This window comes from Puntigrus tetrazona, chromosome 23 (genome assembly GCF_018831695.1).
Source record: "Puntigrus tetrazona isolate hp1 chromosome 23, ASM1883169v1, whole genome shotgun sequence".
NCBI classification, from domain to species: domain Eukaryota; kingdom Metazoa; phylum Chordata; class Actinopteri; order Cypriniformes; family Cyprinidae; genus Puntigrus; species Puntigrus tetrazona.
Window position 1 is genome coordinate 9,019,332 of NC_056721.1, and position 18,417 is coordinate 9,037,748.

Here is an 18,417-nt window from a genome sequence, read left to right on the forward strand (position 1 = left end):
GCCACCAACCAGGGTTGACAATTAAAAGCACTTTTTCATACTCTATACATACTATTTTTTTTCAAAGTATTAATAATTTATTTTGTAAATTGGCTTGTTGCCATTGTTTAAAAAAATCATCATGATGATTTGTTGCTTACAATTCAAATGAAATAAATATTGCAACCCAGTGGCAAATAAACACACAAAGTATATTTTAACTTGTTTCAAAGTTTATTGCACAATAAGGGACAATCAAGTAAGTGAACAAGGTGTTGAATTCAAGTAACCGAATGAACAAAATTAGCGTATTTAACAAAAAGCTATAAATCTTAACAAGATTATAAAAATAAACAAAAAATAATAATAAAACTAAACCAGCTACAAATTGTTTTTGTATTTTTGTTACAAAAATACAGAAGCACATTACAGATTGCTAAATGTCTTTGAGCGAGGTACTTGTATTACACGTAAACATGGTTAGGCAATGGTGGCATAACTATTGACGACATACAGTGTTTCCAGTGAGTGAACTGCTGTTGGCCTGACTTTAGTTTGTTCGTGGTCTTGTGGCACCCTCTAGTGGCATTATACATCATGCTCATACTCTTCCTCAGTCTGCAAGCCTCTCTCACTGGATGTAAATGACTAGTCAGGCTTTGAGGCAGAAGTTTAAAACTCATGGTTCTTCTTCCTTCCTCATATTCCTCTGACTTTGTTTACATCAGTACACCTTTTCTCACAGTAAGCGCCACAGCAGGACCTCAAACAACCCGTTTAAAAACTTGCTTGCAGACCTGATCCTCACAGTACAATTCCTATAAATGGTTGAGAGGTATGAGTATTATTGTATTACATTAAAGTGTATTGCAGATTATTTTAGTGCAAGATGCGTAATTTCACACTTACCAAATGGAGTTTGTCGTCCTCGATCCAGTGCGACCAACCTCTGTTCTTCTTCTCACCCTTTTGAATGCACACCAACTTGTTCCCCTCCCATGTCACCAGAGACTAGACAAACAGATATAGTTTAAACTTCAAACAGCGGATTAAGTGCATTCTCAATATCATCTTTTCAGCAAATATTTAACAGGTCAAACGGCCTAAAGGACTATTAGTATTCTTGTGCAGCAAGATTGTTATCTACTATAAAATGTGTTCTATTAAATGTCATGAAAGTAAATAAATAACGTAACACTAAGTTTTAGCTTGTCCTTGTTAGATCTACCTGCTATAGTAATAACAGTAACTGATGTGTTGCAATATAATGACACAATTTGTGATACCTTGCAGTGTCTGTCATCCAGCCCCTTGGTGAACTCTTTGAACCCCTCGTTGACTCTGAAGGAGAAAGTGTAGTTTCTGAAGGTGCTGAGAGTCTTGACGACATATTGATCCCCCAGCTGCTCGATCACTTTACGATGTTTTAGCCTTAGGGCGATCTTGCGGGTGTACAGACTGACACCTGTGACAAGACAAAGTTTAGAATCTATTATTTCATGACATGCATTAAACAACTGGAATATAATATAATATAATATAATAAACATTTGTCCATTTTAGAAACAGTATTATGAGCAAGTATTAATTTCACAGAACAAATAATGCACTCTTACCTAAAGCAATCATGTATCCCTCAAAGTTGACATTGCTCACCATGTCCCAAGTTCCACAGAGGCTTACAGGCATTTTGTTAACCGACTGCAAATTATCCCAGCGGAAAACAAGGCGCAAGGTATGACAGACAGAAGGATTTCCAGCACTTATATGTGTCGTTTGCTAAGTGGGCGGTGCTTAGCAGTACGTATTCTAATTTGCACGTCGTCACACTTTACGTAAAAGTAAAACACGTCTGACAAGTGTTCGTACGTAAAATGTTTGACAAAACACACCCGTGAAACACTGACCAGACGTTAAAAGGTGCTCAAATTAAACGCAACGCTTGATATATGATTAAAACACGCGGTATATCCATTAATCCTATAAGATATTCACATACATTTTACTTTCGTTAACTTCGTTCGCATGCCTTCCATTTCTCCGTTCTTCCTTGTAACTTGAACAAAGGTTTCTTAACAGCAGACAAAAAAAAAGTTCCATTACGGTCAAGTGATCCCACATACGATATCATGATCACGAGCGCCGCGAACAAAAACAATTACGCGCGTGAAATTACTGTGAACTTCTTAAAAGATGAGAAGACCAAACCTTACTATTATCAGCACGCGAGGATAAATAGGTGTTAACTGCAACTGAGTGTTGTTATATGGATAAAATTAATCTGTTTAAAATGCAGGCTATTGTGGAAAATGTATGGCCTAAGCTTAAGACATCTTTTATATATCACATTACTGATTAAACAAATCTGATCACCATAACCAAAACTGCAAGGTGTCAAATGTGCATATTACACCCGTTAAGATGACTTTATTATATGCAAATATCATCAACCAAAGTGACACAATCGAGGAAGGACCCATTCATTTTATCAATGAATGCAAAAAAAAAGAAAAAAAAAGCTTTCAGTCATATGAGTATTGTGAGTCAGGGAAACTCAGGGCCTTTCATGTTTAGTATTACTAAATTTTACCAGGTCACGAGGACATGCCTGAGGCCGAAAATAGATGACAATAGACGCGTTTAAGTGTGATCTTCACAGGAAAACAACTATTTCACTATATGCGTGTCAGAAAGGAAGTTTCTGTTGTAATCATGGTATTCCTGGGAATTCCCACTTTAATAAGTCTATGTGTGCTAAAACAAAAGGTGTCGCACATTAGCAGTGATCTAACAGGTCTTCAGATTAAGATCGTCTTCTGTTATTATTGAAAAGCTTGCAGGAGCTTCACTGTCAAACTGCTGTTCTCCACATGCCAACATGTCAGCCCTAAAAACGCAGATAAAAAATATCTGATGTTTAAATGCTCAGAGCAAATGTTCTCACTTGTCAAATAAATGTCACTGAGCAAATGTGGCATATCATAGCTTGAATTCTAGAGCAACCTTCACAATGACCCATAACACTTGTTATATAAGCATTTTGTTTTAAAGATTACAGATATGTGCTAAATTGAAAAAGACAGGCAACACTTTATGCAAACGTGTCCTTGTTACGATGTAACTATACATTTAGGTACTGAGTAATATTAATTAAATACACATACTTGCTATATGTTTAAGTTACTTGCATGTAATTATGCATAATTTGTTGTTATTATAAAATGTTAATATATTTATTATAAAGTACATGTAGCGTGTTGCAAGAACACTTTAAAATAACGTCTTACAAAAAGAGAAAAGGATTTTTGCAAACAGATTTTTCATTTATTAGCACCCAGACAGAAGAAGATCTATTGGAGGTAAACAGTAAACAAACTCAAAAATAACTGATAAAAATCCCTCTGTGATTTTTTTTATGTTTGGCAGTGAACTACAATGAAATAAATTATATGAACATATTAGTCTTTATCAAAATTAGTACTGCAAAGTAATTAATCATTTAATCGCATCCAAAATAAAAAAAATACATACATTTTCCACTGTGTATATTTATTTTGTGTATATAAATACACACAGAATATAATTAGAAAATAATAAATATATTATTATAAAAATATATGCATTTTCTTGTGTGTGTGTGTGTGTATACATATATATATATACACACACATAATAAATATACACAGTACACATATAGTATGCAAACAAAAACTTTTATGTTGGATGTGATTAATCATTTGACAGCATTAAATCAATTAAATCAAATGAAATTATATTTTTAATATATTATTTATCAATCTGAATCTTTCATGATACAATCCAAAGCAATCGCTCACAACCAAATGAGTTCAAGCAAGCAAAATTAACCATCAATCAAGTGTCAGTGAAGTTCTGTGGGAAACAGACCAGCCCTCCATCAGAGATCACGAACAGAATAAGAAACTGGATGAAAAGCAGCAGAACATCAGTCTAATTAGAGGTGCTGTATCTCTGAAAAGGGGCGAGGATAGCATCAGCATTCTTCTGCTCGCTCTCAGCACTGTACAGACCGTGATCCTGAATGTAGCGCAGCACGGGGTCAGGCAGCAGGTAGCGGACACTCTGTCCCCTGCGTAGGGCACGGCGCACATGGGTGGCCGAGATCTCATTGGTCACCCATTCCCGAACCATGTGGATGTTCTTACGGTGTTTGTACAGCACATCAGACTGATTGACAAACTTCTCAGGGTCACTGCCGCACCTGGTGATGCACGCCACACCATAGCGACCCACTATCTCCTCAATATCCTCTGGCTTCCAAAGGTTGGGGACACCGAATGACTCCAGCACATCAGCACCACACAGGAGGTTCAGATGAGGGGTGTCTAAAATATAGATTTAGGACATCATGAGTGCTTTAAGCATGGCTCTTTTTATGAAAGTCATGAGTCTTGACTTGAAAACTGTGCTCCTCTTCAAAGTCATTCGGGCAAGCCAACACTACATGTTAATTACAGTATGGTTCAGTTGCTCTACTGCAACTAAATGTTACTAAAGCATGAAGACAGGGGATGTAGAAAATAACAGAATGGTGTAGCAAAATGAATTAAATTTTAGTTTAATAAAAGAAATTGAACTAACATTTAAAAGTTTGGAGCAATAAAGATTTATTTATAAAAAAATAAAAAAAAACCTCATCAGTAACAATACACTAAATAGATCCAAAGTGATAGTAAAAACATTTGTATTACAAAATATTTCTATTTCAAATGAATTCTATCCTTTTGAATTTTATATTCATCAAAATTTATATTCATCCTGCTCATTACAGCTCAACTGTTTTTAACATAAATGTTAAGAATTAATTGTTTTTTTATGATATACAAATGGACATTTTTTATCAAATAAATGCAGCCTTGGTGAGCATAGGTTTTAAAAACATAAAAATTGGTTTTATATATATATACATATATATAAATATATGTGTATATATATATATATATATATATATATATATATATATATATATATATATATATATTAAGATTTTAATTTTTATTTTACATTTAAATTATGATATTTATATTTAAAACACAAAACATATTACAAATATATAATACACTTTTTCATCAGGGCTTGCTGCAAGACCAAGATCCAGCAGAAAACACTGGTCTGTTCTTACAAAGCATTTCTCCTTTTTCTCTAAATTAGTTGTTTCAGTTCTCACTTACTACACCTGTACATTTGCTTCAAAGTGTTCCACTTGCAGAAGAATGCTGTCAGACAGTGCAGAAAGATGCAAATTGTGCTGAACTGTGTAAACACTCATAAATACACCTCGCTGTACCTTGTTTCTCTGCTGTCCCGAAGGCACCTCAGCCGTTCATTTTATTGCCTGTTGTGAGGTATTGTGACAGAGTGGCATTCTCAGGTAAACACCCTTTTAACTGCCCTAAGCAGTCTTATATAATCCAGTGAAGGCATCATACCTTCTTTTGTGCTAATATAAGATGAGGTTTGAGAGATGATTTTATTTTGTTCCAGCTTTCTCCTCTTCCCACACCTCACCGTATCCACATCGTCGTTGTCGTTCTCGCTGAAAACGCATTCTGCATGGTGCCTAGTAAAGATCAGAATGATCTGATTAAATGTCAGTTTGGCATAAAACCTCGATCATTTTGACGTAGTAGCACATCACATGTGACGTCCAAGCACACAAGATCAGATGCGACATGCAACTCATGCAAAAATAGAAAGCACAGCAATACTTGCAGAACAAAACGGGTGTGTCAGATTTATCTTTCACTTCACCCAAAATGAAACGTTCACTGAAATCACACGATCTTAAGATGTTCTCACCGAACTACTTTGGCTGTCTCCACCCACTCCGGCTGCTGGCTCTCCCAGTCATCCACTGTGATCCAATCAGAGTTCAGCGTGGCTAGTCTAGCCATCTCTAACCGATGACAGGCTTCAATCAGACCTTTCTTTTTGTAGCCGTCTCCAACTGGAGAGATTATGCCTTTCACCACTCTGTATCTTCCTAAGCGAACAATCAAAAAAAGTTATGCATGTTAAAAAATGCGCATGTTTGATGAGTGATAACACAGTAAGGCGTAGTTCACCCCAAAAATAACATTTTATCATCATCATCATTCATCTTCAAATTGTTCCAGACATGTATGAATTTCTTTCTTCTGTTAAACACAAAAGAAGACACTGCAGGGAATGCTGGTAACCAAACATTTGCTGGTAGCCACTGACATCAATAGAACTGTTTTCCATACAATGGAGGTCAACTGTCTAGTTGTTTTTTGTGTTCAATAGAAAAGAAATATACAGGTTAGAATCAACGTGAACTAGGCCTATACCTTTATTACATAACGCATTTGAAACATACCAGTGTCTTCGAGGTGATCCCTAGCCAGTTCGAACATACGCAGGTGCATGTTTGTGATGGGGTTGAAGGACCCACATGCCAGCAGCACCACTTTGGGTTTCTCTTGTGATGACATTGATCAAGAAAATGCTGTCTGCAGAAAAAGGTGTGTATATATATAAGAAGATTAAAAATAAATAAAAATAATAATTATATATATATATATATATATATATATATATATATATATATATATATATATATATTATTTATTTTTTTTTTATTTATATATATATATATATAACCCACATACACAAATTATTAACAAAAAACGTATATATTGATGTATATAACTAAATTTCATGTCTCAAAAGTGTAGGTAGTAAGAGGAATTACTACTATAGCTCATCTTAATAAAAACTATTTTAAACCTATACAAACGGGTTTATGGATGATATTCTACTCAATAAAACGCAATTCCACAAATATGCGCACTAATATGTAAGTAGGACTAAACTTATTTGTTTCTTACCAACAAACTTGTCTCGTGAGTCCCATTTATGTTTCAACAAAGCGCCTTGATTATTCTAGGGTATTCTGTATTATTCTTTGGTTTCAGTAAAACCTCAACGCACTGGTTTAACCAACCGACGCAGCGAAATATCGCTTTACTATAAACAAGAAGAAGCTGTTAAAATGAATCGTATTTTAGTTGTGTTATTGTTGCGATAGCAGTGCTGTGGAGCAAACGCAAAACGCGCGTGATTATGCGCAGTTCATACGCGTTCGGAGCGTGCTCGTGATAATCAACTGTGCGCTCTGTTTACGCAGAAAAGACGTTCGATTTCTATTGGAGATAAATTGTGCTAGCAAACCACACCTTAGCAACTGGACTTAGCAACTTAAAATCTTATTGTGTCTTTATCAGTTGGACGTTTTTGGAGAAAAAAGCACGGGTGAGAGTTACTACTTGATTCACGTAAAACCACGTCTTTAATGAATATGCCGTTAGTACATTGATTTGGTTTTACATATTTTCCAGCAAGCTAAGCTAACTGCGCAGTGAGATAGAATAAAGCAGGGTGACAAAATAATGTGGCATACATATATTCATAGGTGTAATACTGACACCAGATCTTTCATGATTAGCCAAACTTAAATTATAGTATTTAAATTGATACAGGCAACACTGCATACTAATTCTGATCACATCAGTTGTGACATTCAGATATTTAGCAGCATTAGGGAATGCCATGTTGTGCATGAAAAGATGTGTTTTGCACCTGTTATTTATTTCAAAAGATAAAGAATGGCTTCTAGAGGGACATCAGAAACAAGCAAACTGAGACAAAATATGGAAGAACAGCTGGACCGGCTAATGCAACAGCTTCAGGATTTAGAGGAGTGCAGGTAATGACATCCCACCAGTTCTCTAGAACATCTCAACATTCAGTTGCACGCATTAGATTTTTTTTTTCTTTTGCAGAGAAGAACTTGAAGAGGAAGAATATGAAGAAACCAAAAAAGAGACACTAGAACAGTTGAGCGAGTTCAACGAGTCATTAAAGAAGTTGATGTCTGGGAATATGACACTAGTTGATGAACTGGGGGGAATGCAGCTGGTAAGAATTGATGAGTTCATATGTGACCCTGGACCGCAAAACCAGTCTCAGAAGGGTACATTTTTTTTTTATTAACATTTTTATGTCATATTTTGAATATAGAAGTTTACCAATGATACATGGTTAGATCGAGATACAAATATTTAAAAAAAAAAAATCTGGAATCTGAAGGTGCAAAAAAATATATAAATATTGCGAATATCACTTTTAAAGTTGTCCAGATTATGTACTTAGTAATGCATATCAAAAATTACATTTTGATACATTTACGATAGGACATTTACAAAGTATCCTCATGGAGCATAATCATTAATATTGTAATGATATTTGACAAAGGAAAATTGATCAATTTGACCCATACAATGTGGCGATTGCTACAAATTTACTTGTGCTACTTATGACTGGTTTTGTGGTCCAGAGTTTTATATATATATATATATGTGTGTGTGTGTGTGTGTGTGTGTGTGTGTGTGTGTGTGTGTGTGTGTGTGTGTAAATAGTTTATAAAGGTTTTTTTTTTTTCTGTAAAAATACATATAGACTGATGTCTACCAGTATAATAAATTAGGCATGCTGAGAGATCATTTATGACCGCAAATATTTATCAGGCGATCCAAGCTGCCATCAGTCAGGCATTCAAGACCCCAGAAGTCATTCGGCTGTTTGCTAAAAAGCAGCCAGGGCAACTGAGGACGAGACTGGCCGAGGTGACAAGCACATGTTAACATTTTCAAACATGCAAATATATATGCAAAGACTTAAATACGTTCATACGATACCGTATGAATTCAGATGGACCGTGACGTGATGGTTGGAAAGCTCCCTCGAGACGTGTACACTCAGCAGAAAGTGGAGATCCTCACAGCTCTTAGAAAACTTGGCGAGAAGGTGAGAGGGCTATTACTGACACGAATAATCTTGCATCTGTTTCGAGACTCGCGTGTTAAAGTGTTTCTGAAATCTGTAAATTGTTTGAACGCACAGCTGACCACAGAGGATGAAGCGTTTCTTGCTGCAAATGCTAGTGCCACTCTGAGCCACTTTGAGAAGGTGACCGCGAGCCTGGGTAAGATGAGAAGCAGCTAATCATGACTATTGAAGCATATTATGCTTAATGAATACCTCTTTTATAATCAAGCGTGTCTTACCTTTTTAGGATCTGAAGATAAGATAATGGCATTAGCCAGTTCTGGAGTTGAGAAGACCTCGACATAAAGGTTCATTAAGATTGAGTGTGGCCTAAATGCTGTCTGTGCATTTTACAGTATTTACAGTAATTTTTTTTTTTAACAATGGTTCCTATTTTGTACATTTAGGAACAGAACTGTGAGATGAAATCATGAGGTCACTCAACCTAAAGATTCATCTGACAGTTTTCTTATTGTATACATCCTATACATTTTATGTTCGATTTGTACATTTTGATTTGGGTACAGTGGAGGAAAAAAAGTGTTTACATTTTCTGTGAAATGTCTCAAACATTTATAAAAGCTAATTTTAGAATAGTTCTTATTTTACGAATACAGAGGGGTAAAATTGTCAAAAAAGAAAAAGTCCTGATTCTTTTCAACTTTCTGGTTGTAAAGTAATTTATTAACCTGTTGCCAATAAGCCTTTTTGGTACTAGTATTTGATAGTAAAATAGATTACTATGCATTTTAATTTTGTTTGTTAGAACTTTTTTTTAAACCAGTGTGATATTTGTAAATACTTTGTATTTGAATATATTTGGCGATCAACATCTTAAAAGTTGTCAGTGTTTTGTCTTTTCTCTCTTTACAGCTTTTCTTTTGTAATGCATTTGGTTAAAAAGATCAAGAACAGGTTTAATCTCTGCTAATCCTATTACAGACTGGATTGTGATCTTTGGAAAAGATTTCTAAACTTTATTAAAAATGCCTAATTTCACACTAACAATTTAAGATATCGTTAAAAATGATCTGTCATTATAATCTCCGAACCACTGAGATGGTTTATAGATGTTTTAATGAAATAGAAATAATTTTGTTTAAACACTAGGTGGCACTATAGTCATGGTAATATTAGTGTGTTCTGTAATTCACCTTCATCATAGATTAAAAATGCAATGCATGAGGAAAGATCAAGGTCAGTGATTGAATTTCTTTCCTTCCAGATTTAATGAGGAAGGTAGAAGCTTTTAAACTACTATTGATTTTTAGTTTATAAGAAAAAGATTTTTTTATATTTTACTTATTACATATACACATTTAAATGCTTTGTGTATACATGTGCATATAAAAAAGTAAAATTACTTAATAATAAAAAACATTTTTAAAGTTACATTACAGTAAATATATTCAAATACATTAATAAAAACAAGTTTTCCTAATGTAAACATAGGAATATACAAACTTTATCATATATAAATATCAAGCGAAAAAAAAAAAAATCGAAACTCCAACACGAACTTATTCCCATCTCATCCTTTATTTTGTTCATGAGCAAGCATCAACTTCACTATAATTATTCCTCTGAATAATAGAAAAGTGAATGAGCTGGAAGGCAGCATCCAACAGTTCTACAACATCCCCCGGTTTTCATTTCTAGAGCAAAAAAATAAAAGTAATCAAAACGTGAACAATGACCACTGAAGGCTGCAAATCTGAGACAGATAATCTTTGATTCAGTAGTATCCTCTCCCATCTACTCCACTCCAAACCCACAGTACCATGTGCCAGTTACAGGAAATATTTATATCTTGTGTTATACATGCAAAGACAATGCCCCATTAGACACCCACCATCTGCAGCCGTTCACGCTCGGCACAGACTGCTTTTTTTTCTTTATTATGGAAAGTTTCTGCGCCAGCGTCTTAAAATCACATTGTTTGAAATACAATTCACGTGATTTTTCCCTTGAGAACCTGCAGATGAATATTTGCATCAGGGGAAAGGAGGGAAGATACAAACAATTGTGCGATTTTTCAGTACAAACATTGATTATACTAAATTTGGTCTCATGGAATGGTCTACATCGCGAGTCGAGAATACACTGTGAGAGACTATAACGTTTGTGTGACGAGTCATCATGTATTTGCTTCTCGTGAATTTCATGCTGCCCTCTACAGCGTTATCAGGAGATACACCTTTCACTATACACATATCATACCCACATATGCTGCCTATAATAATGTACATCTTTTCGAAAGTGGATTTCCTCAAACATGATTTAGTACAATATTCATTGATGATACAGTATGGACCTATTATTTTTCTCTACACATCAACATGAACACAAGACGTCTACTGTATGCGGGACAATTAAAACGTCCGCTCTTGATAAAACTAGCTGTTGATCCCTAACAGAAAATCTAAATCAAATTAAAATCACTTCCCCGTACCTATAAAGAAATCTAATATACTAAATCATTATAAAATGAGAAAATTGCAACAACTAAAATGGCATGGATGAGTGTTTGGTTAGTCGTGTTATTAATGCGCTGTGATAGGCAAAAGGCACTCCCACAACTCCACCAGCTGATTTCTGGATCTCTTTTTAAAAAGTCCTGTCAATTTTGAGGGGGATCCCGATGACCAAAACACGGAACAAAACCTAAAACCGTCGCTCTCTCATGGGTCACAAAAATAGACCTTCTCGACAGCTTCCCGCATTGTACCTTTTCTGACGTAACACAAAATTATATTCGTACCACCAATCGTAACAGAGCCTTGTAGCTTAGGCCTGAAACAGAGAATATTCATGCATGTAAACAAAAAACAGCTGAATGAAGTACCCTAAAGCTTCGCGTCCGTCTTGGCTAAACAATCAAACGATGTACAATCTCCTGAATAATTAACATTCTTTTTCCTCGAGCCCAGCGGGAACGGAACATCATTTTCCCCAATGGCTTAACCGTTTTCGGAGGGGGTGCGTCCCGAAATGTCCAATCACAGTAAGAGAATGAAACTATGACATGATTCTGAAGAGAAATGACCTGCAAATCTGGAGTAGATTGATAGCGTCACCGAAAAGGAATAAAAGTTTACCAAATGTAAACAAATATCTTTACACAACTCTACAGTACAGTTCCATGTACAATAAAATCCAACGGCCATACTGCAAAAATATTTTATGCTTTAAAAGTTGAAATTCGTTTCTTTTAATGCGCTGTGATAGGCAAAATAGCCCTTGTAATGCTTTTAAGGGGCCTTGAAATGAGTAGCACGGGTTAACCCTGAATTTAAAAATTAAAAAAAGGAAAAATCACTTTAAAATACAAAATTAGGTATATATGAAATAAAAACAACCCCTCCCCCCCACGCAATTTTGTTCAGTTAAAGTTATACAACTTAGCAATAGAGGTCTGTCAAAACAGTACACAACAGACCTTTCGATGCTCACATTGTCGATAAATCACCAGCGCACCCGTTTTCCACGTCGTTTCAGTCGTAATTGTTATTCAGACTGGGTTATGAGAGTGCGTCCTGTGATTCAAATTGGTCTCTATTTATTTATTACAGAAAATACAAGCACTATCACTTAAGAATGGCTTAAATAACTGCGGTGTGCCTAAACTGTACAACATACAGTACCACGCGAAAAAAACAACAACTGTATATTCATCACCTGAATGTGATTTGTTAGTCCCCAAAACGTCACTGAATTAAAACATTAAAGCCTCGGTGTAGCATTTGTGCCATTGCAAGCCCAGCTAGAATTAGCATATGTAAAGCCAAAGCACTGAACCGACTCTACGCCCATCCAACACTACGAAACAGAACGGAACCAAACAAAAAAGATGCACACCCACCTCCAAGAGAAAAGACAAAATGAACGACACTTTGCCACAGAAACCTCAGCCTCTGTCATGGGTTTCTCTCTGTGAAGCGGACATTTTTTTTTTTTTTTTTTTTACGAGCATGAGATTTACTGAAAGTTTCTGAAACATGCTAAGAGCATCTGACATAAATATTCTACAGCAGACACTGTGTCTTTTTAGATAACGGAAACCGCTGGTTAGGCTTTCACTAACACACATCGACTAATTACATGGTTTCGTCTTATTTACAAAATATCAAAAAGCTGTTGTTTTCTTCCGTACCCATGATTGCAAATCTTGCCATGCAATATAAAGTGAATTTCCTCAAAATTCCTGTAGCAAATCAACCTAAATGTGCAAGGATTATACATTAAAATCATTCTCGAAGCTCAACTTGAAAGTAAAAAGTGCAGGGATGTGTCCGTACAGAGCTGAAAGAAAATGCGAACGCGGGCCAGGATTCCCTCGGAGAAGACAGAAAAAGATTCAATAAATTAGGAACTTGTATTGAGATAGCTGTGATACTATACTACACTGAATACCACCACGATAAGATGTCGATAGGGAAGCCTTGGCGGGTGGAAATGAAGCGGACTGCAACACCTGTCACGACAGACACCGGATATATTCGCATCTATATTGTACATATATTGTATAATCGTTTAGTTTTCAGTGTTTTCCGCGTTTTTTTTACGCATGGCTCCTTAGGTAGGGGGAACATGGGCGTCCCTATTGGCAGAGGGATGTGACATGGGTGGATTTGTCACTGTGTGAGAGCGTGTGTGTGTGTGTGTGGTGTGTGTTGGTAAGTAGTGTGTAGTGTGTGCTCAGGAGGATCAGTAGGTGGAGTCGTCCCACTCCAGCTGCTGCTGTCTGTTCGAACCCTGCTGGTCTTCCTGTTCGCCGCCCTCATCCTCGCTGCTGTCTGACTCCGCACTGGTGATGTCGTCTTCCTCCTCTCCGTCCTCGCTCTCTTCTTCTTCTTCATCTCCTTCCTCTTCGCTGCTGTGCTGATCCTCATAAGTCTAAGGAGGAAGAGAGAACCGAACGCTCTTTAAACTGTATAATAGACATCTGTGAATATACGACGATTGGATTTAAAAAAAAAAACATAAAAATATACATCAAAAAATTTCGAAACTGAACCAATAATTTATCCCAAGCCTCTTTAATGGCGGTCCAACCCGACCTCGTTTATTACTTCTCACAGCAAACATAATGCAAAAAAATTGCTGTTTAGTATATTGAAAACCCATATTAGCAGACAAGTGAACAGGAGGAGGAGGGATTTTTACAAAGGTACACTGAGTTTTTAATGGGTTTAGCGCTCTGCTGCATTAACTAAGAGCGAACAAGCTCTGTTTTAAGAACACACCTCCATTGGGTTGACGGTTATGGTGAGGGCAGAGTCATCCCAGTCCATCTCATTCTCTTTGCCGTTTTCCTGGTCTCTCATGGTGCGCTGGTGGGCAGCACGGATACGGAAGACGCCCAGGATAATCATAAACACCAAGAAGCTCACACACACGACGATAACGATGGTGGCAGCACTTGGGACAACTGTGAAGAGTGGATGGACACAGATTAGCATTTGATATTTAGGGTGAAAAAACCCTAAAAGAGGTTGTCCGAAGTGTCCCTCACCGACCGTCCAGATGTTGTAGACCACACTTGTATATAATCCCTAAAAGTGCGCCATTAAAAACAGGCTAAGTACACGGCGCTCCATAACTGTCCTACTTTTTAAATTGACTTTAAGCTGCAGAAAAACTCATGGAAAGAAACTGAATTCAGTTTTGAGCTCAACATTAAACAGCTTATTCGTTTGATTACAAAGTCTGGATTATCTTTAATGAGAGATTAGTGCAATAATCTAGGAGAGATACTGTGAGAGATGAAGCAGCCAATGAAATGCATTCATCTCCAAGAGATGCTGAACAGATGGATCAGAGGAGAAGGAAATGGTGGGGATAAAGAAGAAATACCTGAGGCCTGATGTGTGTTGGCCAGGTTGTGTCCAGACAGGTCCACTGAAGCGTGCTGTACTTGGTTGATGAACTGAGGCTGTACCATAGCGTTGTTAGCATGATCCATGGGGTTGGCTGTATGGATCACGTTGACCTGATAACATAAACCATAAACACCGTCTCACAACTGGCATCTGCATTGTATAACAGTCTCTTTATATCCTTATTTGACTTATTTTGATACAAACTTGTATGTAGCATTTTTATATTAACAGTGAAAAAAAGAGAGATCTTAACACTACAGTTTAGGAATTTGCTGACTATACAATTGTTTGTATATTTTGTTTAAAACAATATATATTTTTTTATCATCAAGGTAGCACTTTTTTGTTTTACTAAAGTATCTTATCATACTTTAAAAAAAAATTCTTGTGATAGCATAATTATTTTAGTGTGACAGGGTCCTTCGGAAATCTTTCTAATATGCTGATTTGCTGCTCAAGAAAAATTATTATTATTAAAGTTAAATTTCTTTAGGATTCTTTGATGAATATAAAGTTCAAAATGAAGCATTTATTTAAAAATAGATTTTTAAAATTAGAAATATAATAATTATATAATTATTATATAATAATTATTATTATTATATAATTTAATGCATTCTTGCCAAGTAAAACTACTAATTTCTCACAAAAAACATCTCACTGACCCCAAACATTTGAAAGGAAGCGTGTTTATATACACTGTTAACTATTTAAACTGTAGGTACTGTGGTATTATAGTGGAACATTATAATTATAAAAAAATGATTGTTTACATTGAGGACAGTGTGTGGTCAGTCGTACCTCGACTTTGAATTCATTGCTGATGTAGCGGCCATTGAGTTCAGAGCAGACGAGTTTAAACTTCCTATCAAACAATGCCTCTGTGTGCCAGTTCCTGTAGCGGATCAGATGCAGGACCTGTTCATAGTTCGCCATGGTGTTAACCCCTGTGGACAGAAACAAACTATTCATCAAGATTACAGTACTGATGCTTTTAATACTATTAGATTAGCCATTCAGCAAGAAGATGGATATAAACTACCATGAACAAAATCACACAAATATAACCCTATTCCTACAGCCAATGGATGAGTACCTGTGATGACCATGCCCACGTTAGAAGAGCTCATCTCCAGAACTCTCTGCTGGATTTGAGCCAGATCCACCTCCAAACTCTCATGATCTCCATTCAGTTCATCTCCCACCACAGTCACTTCACACGTGTCCAAATTATGCATGATCTCCTCAGATACCACCGTCTCTTGCACTGCAAAAAAACAAGAACCATTCGTCAGTAAGTTAGAGCAGAACCTTTCTGTTTGATTACATTTAATCTTAGAAAAACTTGAAGGTTCAGAAACAGTCCACCCTACAACTTTTTGACAAATATCGATTGCAGGGAGTCAAGTAATCCGAAAGAAATACTTACAATGCAGTAAAATAAAAAAACATTAGCTAAAACAAAACCTCAAAGACTTTCTTTCATCCCAGAATCCATTATATTGACAACATTTCTACCACTTATCCAAAAAAATACGTAAAAGAAACCGTTTAACCATTTGCATTTAATATGCTTTTCCAAATCCATCTCTTGTGTTCAAATATCAAACAGATTTAGGAATAAATGAAGACAGAATTTCATTTCATAGGTAAGCCAACGTGGAAACTACTCCCAGTCATCTTCCTTTCCCTTTCATGATCCATTTCCCCTCTCTCATCCTTTCTCAGCAAGATATGCGAATCCCACATTCCCAGCGTACCTGTGGGATCATCCTCGCCTTCGGCCTCGGTCTCAGCTTCCACCTCCACCTCACGGGTGATGGTGCTGACGATGCGCAGCTCAGGGAAGAGCGTAACGCCCTCAGTGCTCTCAAATTCAGCTGCTCCACGGGCAAAATGGTCAATTCCACTGAGGCTGATCTTTGGCTCTTCTGGCTGGAGAACCATCACATAGCCTTCAGAGTCAGGCACGGAAATGCACGTCTCCTCATTGAAGCATCTGAAGAATGACATTATAATATATTATTACAAGTGCAATGAACAGATTATTTCTGGTTTATTATTAGCTTTTCCATTTACTGTGTTATTCTGGAGCAATAATATTTATAATAGGGTGAGGCTGGTTAGTTTGATGCAGCTCAAATGCAATGATGGAAACTAACTTGACAGTGGTGGAGACACGCAGATGGCGGATCCCTGGGGTGGGGAACTGCCGGGAGTTCAGGTATGAGATGTGCTGCATGACCTTCTCAAAGCTCTCAATGTCATCGCCCTCCAGGCTTAGAGAAGACTGGTTGGGATTAAACTCCACCTAGAGAGAGACAGAGAAGCATACATACATTTGGTTACCTTGGAAACACAGATTCTTTTGAATGAAGCCTGCTGTATGTATGTGAATCTATTATCGTTTAGATGTAAATCATCAATATGTAAATTAAACTAAACTATTGTTTAATTAAAAATATAAGCCAAGTCTTATGGGTTTAGAATACACGAAATTGAGAAAAATGACAGAATTTTCATTTTTGGGTGAACTATCCTTCTGACAAAATTGATTTGTCATATGATTTGACACTTATGCAAGGTAGTGTGATCATCAGTTTTCAAAACTTCACTTACATAGCCCAAAAGAATCCCAGCAGTGTTGTACAACATTCACTCACCTTAACAGCAGAGGCTACTTCCTCTGGAAGCTGCACATCAAGACCTTCCTTGCAGGTGTAAAGGCAGTCGATAACTTTCTTGTTCTCCAGTTTGCCGGAGCGGATCATAAGTCCAGCTAGGTTGCCCCGAAAGTATTGAGTCATGCGGGAGCTGCCACCTACACAAACCCGGAGGGGGACAGAAACTATTAGATACCCAACGTACGCTCTGCTGTGCTCAAGCATGCACAGTGTGCACAGGCCGTGTGACTGATGCTCATGCATGTTAAGTGTTCGTTGTTGTTGCCGCCTGGTGCTTCACACAGGATGATGGATGATCTGATTCAGGCCTGCGGCCTCATGCAACTTTTTGTAGGACAAAAAAGGCAAATGAATGGGAATGAACACAATGTGGCACATAAATAATGAGGCAGCATGATTAAATAAATCTATACATATTTGCATATTTCTAAATGGTTTGGTGGGGATAATGCGTTTTTGAACCGTCTTGTTATCAACATTTAAGGAATAGTTAACCCAAAAAGGACAATCTGGTCGTGGTAAGTTGTTCCAAATGCTGTATGTGCTTATAATTTTATAAAACATACAAGTAGAGAATTCGCTGCTCCTAAAAGTAACCACATCTGTAAAGCCACAAACAAACTAAAAAATTCACCAAAAAGCATTATTTACACATTTCAATTATTTACACAACTTTCAAAAGTTCAGTCAACTATTTTTTTGTTTTTGGATATATATATATATATATATATATATATATATATATATATATATATATATATATATATATATATATATATATATATATATATATATATATTTTTTTTTTTTTTTTTTTTTTTACACATTTGAAACAATATTTTGAAACAATGATTTTCATTTTCGGGAGAACAGTCCTTATAAGATGAAAATGACAGCATAACATTGTATGTAATGTAATGCAATGTCCTCTACAGTATGACTGTCTGAAGGACACAGAGAGATGCAGGATCAGTCAGAATGAC

General features: G+C 36.3%; 4 protein-coding genes across 7 annotated transcripts in view; 1 reads left to right on the plus strand and 3 right to left on the minus strand.

The window, feature by feature from the left end:
* Positions 1–194: 194 nt before the first annotated feature.
* LOC122328502 (retinoid-binding protein 7-like) lies at positions 195–1,750 on the minus strand. Its single transcript, XM_043224222.1, has 4 exons — positions 1,596–1,750; positions 1,266–1,444; positions 889–990; positions 195–797 (listed from the first exon to the last, which is right to left on the minus strand). Exons 1-4 carry the CDS (start codon positions 1,666–1,668, stop codon positions 744–746), a joined length of 408 nt encoding a protein of 135 aa, XP_043080157.1. The 5' UTR covers positions 1,669–1,750; the 3' UTR covers positions 195–743.
* A 1,926-nt stretch (positions 1,751–3,676) lies between these two features.
* nmnat1 (nicotinamide nucleotide adenylyltransferase 1) lies at positions 3,677–7,099 on the minus strand. Its single transcript, XM_043224220.1, has 5 exons — positions 6,870–7,099; positions 6,359–6,491; positions 5,818–6,001; positions 5,448–5,578; positions 3,677–4,343 (listed from the first exon to the last, which is right to left on the minus strand). Exons 2-5 carry the CDS (start codon positions 6,471–6,473, stop codon positions 3,949–3,951), a joined length of 825 nt encoding a protein of 274 aa, XP_043080155.1. The 5' UTR covers positions 6,474–6,491; positions 6,870–7,099; the 3' UTR covers positions 3,677–3,948.
* Positions 7,100–7,153: 54 nt separating this feature from the next.
* lzic (leucine zipper and CTNNBIP1 domain containing) lies at positions 7,154–9,870 on the plus strand. The gene is made up of 7 exons (XM_043224221.1): positions 7,154–7,293; positions 7,640–7,747; positions 7,824–7,959; positions 8,568–8,666; positions 8,752–8,847; positions 8,944–9,025; positions 9,116–9,870. Exons 2-7 carry the CDS (start codon positions 7,647–7,649, stop codon positions 9,172–9,174), a joined length of 573 nt encoding a protein of 190 aa, XP_043080156.1. The 5' UTR covers positions 7,154–7,293; positions 7,640–7,646; the 3' UTR covers positions 9,175–9,870.
* A 518-nt stretch (positions 9,871–10,388) lies between these two features.
* Positions 10,389–18,417, minus strand: part of clstn1 (calsyntenin 1) — a 33,182-nt gene continuing 25,153 nt past the window's right edge. For all 4 annotated transcript variants that reach the window (XM_043224217.1, XM_043224219.1, XM_043224215.1 and 1 more), the window contains 8 exons: positions 17,414–17,571; positions 16,913–17,061; positions 16,511–16,749; positions 15,847–16,017; positions 15,552–15,697; positions 14,725–14,860; positions 14,115–14,299; positions 10,389–13,764 (listed from right to left, as the gene is read on the minus strand). In XM_043224217.1, the coding sequence (XP_043080152.1) occupies positions 13,576–13,764; positions 14,115–14,299; positions 14,725–14,860; positions 15,552–15,697; positions 15,847–16,017; positions 16,511–16,749; positions 16,913–17,061; positions 17,414–17,571 (1,373 nt within the window). In that variant the 3' untranslated portion in view covers positions 10,389–13,575. The remainder of the gene's footprint in view (positions 13,765–14,114; positions 14,300–14,724; positions 14,861–15,551; positions 15,698–15,846; positions 16,018–16,510; positions 16,750–16,912; positions 17,062–17,413; positions 17,572–18,417) is intronic.

Coding starts and splice junctions, on each gene's coding strand:
- lzic (XM_043224221.1), top strand. CDS start 7,647: ATGGCTTCTAGAGGGACATCAGAAACAAGCAAACTGAGACAAAATATG. Junction 7,960..8,567: donor AACTGGGGGGAATGCAGCTG/GTAAGAATTGAT, acceptor AATATTTATCAG/GCGATCCAAGCTGCCATCAG. Junction 8,667..8,751: donor TGAGGACGAGACTGGCCGAG/GTGACAAGCACA, acceptor GTATGAATTCAG/ATGGACCGTGACGTGATGGT.
- nmnat1 (XM_043224220.1), bottom strand. CDS start 6,473: ATGTCATCACAAGAGAAACCCAAAGTGGTGCTGCTGGCATGTGGGTCC. Junction 6,002..6,358: donor GGATCACCTCGAAGACACTG/GTATGTTTCAAA, acceptor TTGTTCGCTTAG/GAAGATACAGAGTGGTGAAA. Junction 5,579..5,817: donor GAGACAGCCAAAGTAGTTCG/GTGAGAACATCT, acceptor GATCTTTACTAG/GCACCATGCAGAATGCGTTT.
- LOC122328502 (XM_043224222.1), bottom strand. CDS start 1,668: ATGCCTGTAAGCCTCTGTGGAACTTGGGACATGGTGAGCAATGTCAAC. Junction 1,445..1,595: donor GGGATACATGATTGCTTTAG/GTAAGAGTGCAT, acceptor GTCTTGTCACAG/GTGTCAGTCTGTACACCCGC. Junction 991..1,265: donor TGGATGACAGACACTGCAAG/GTATCACAAATT, acceptor CTGTTTGTCTAG/TCTCTGGTGACATGGGAGGG.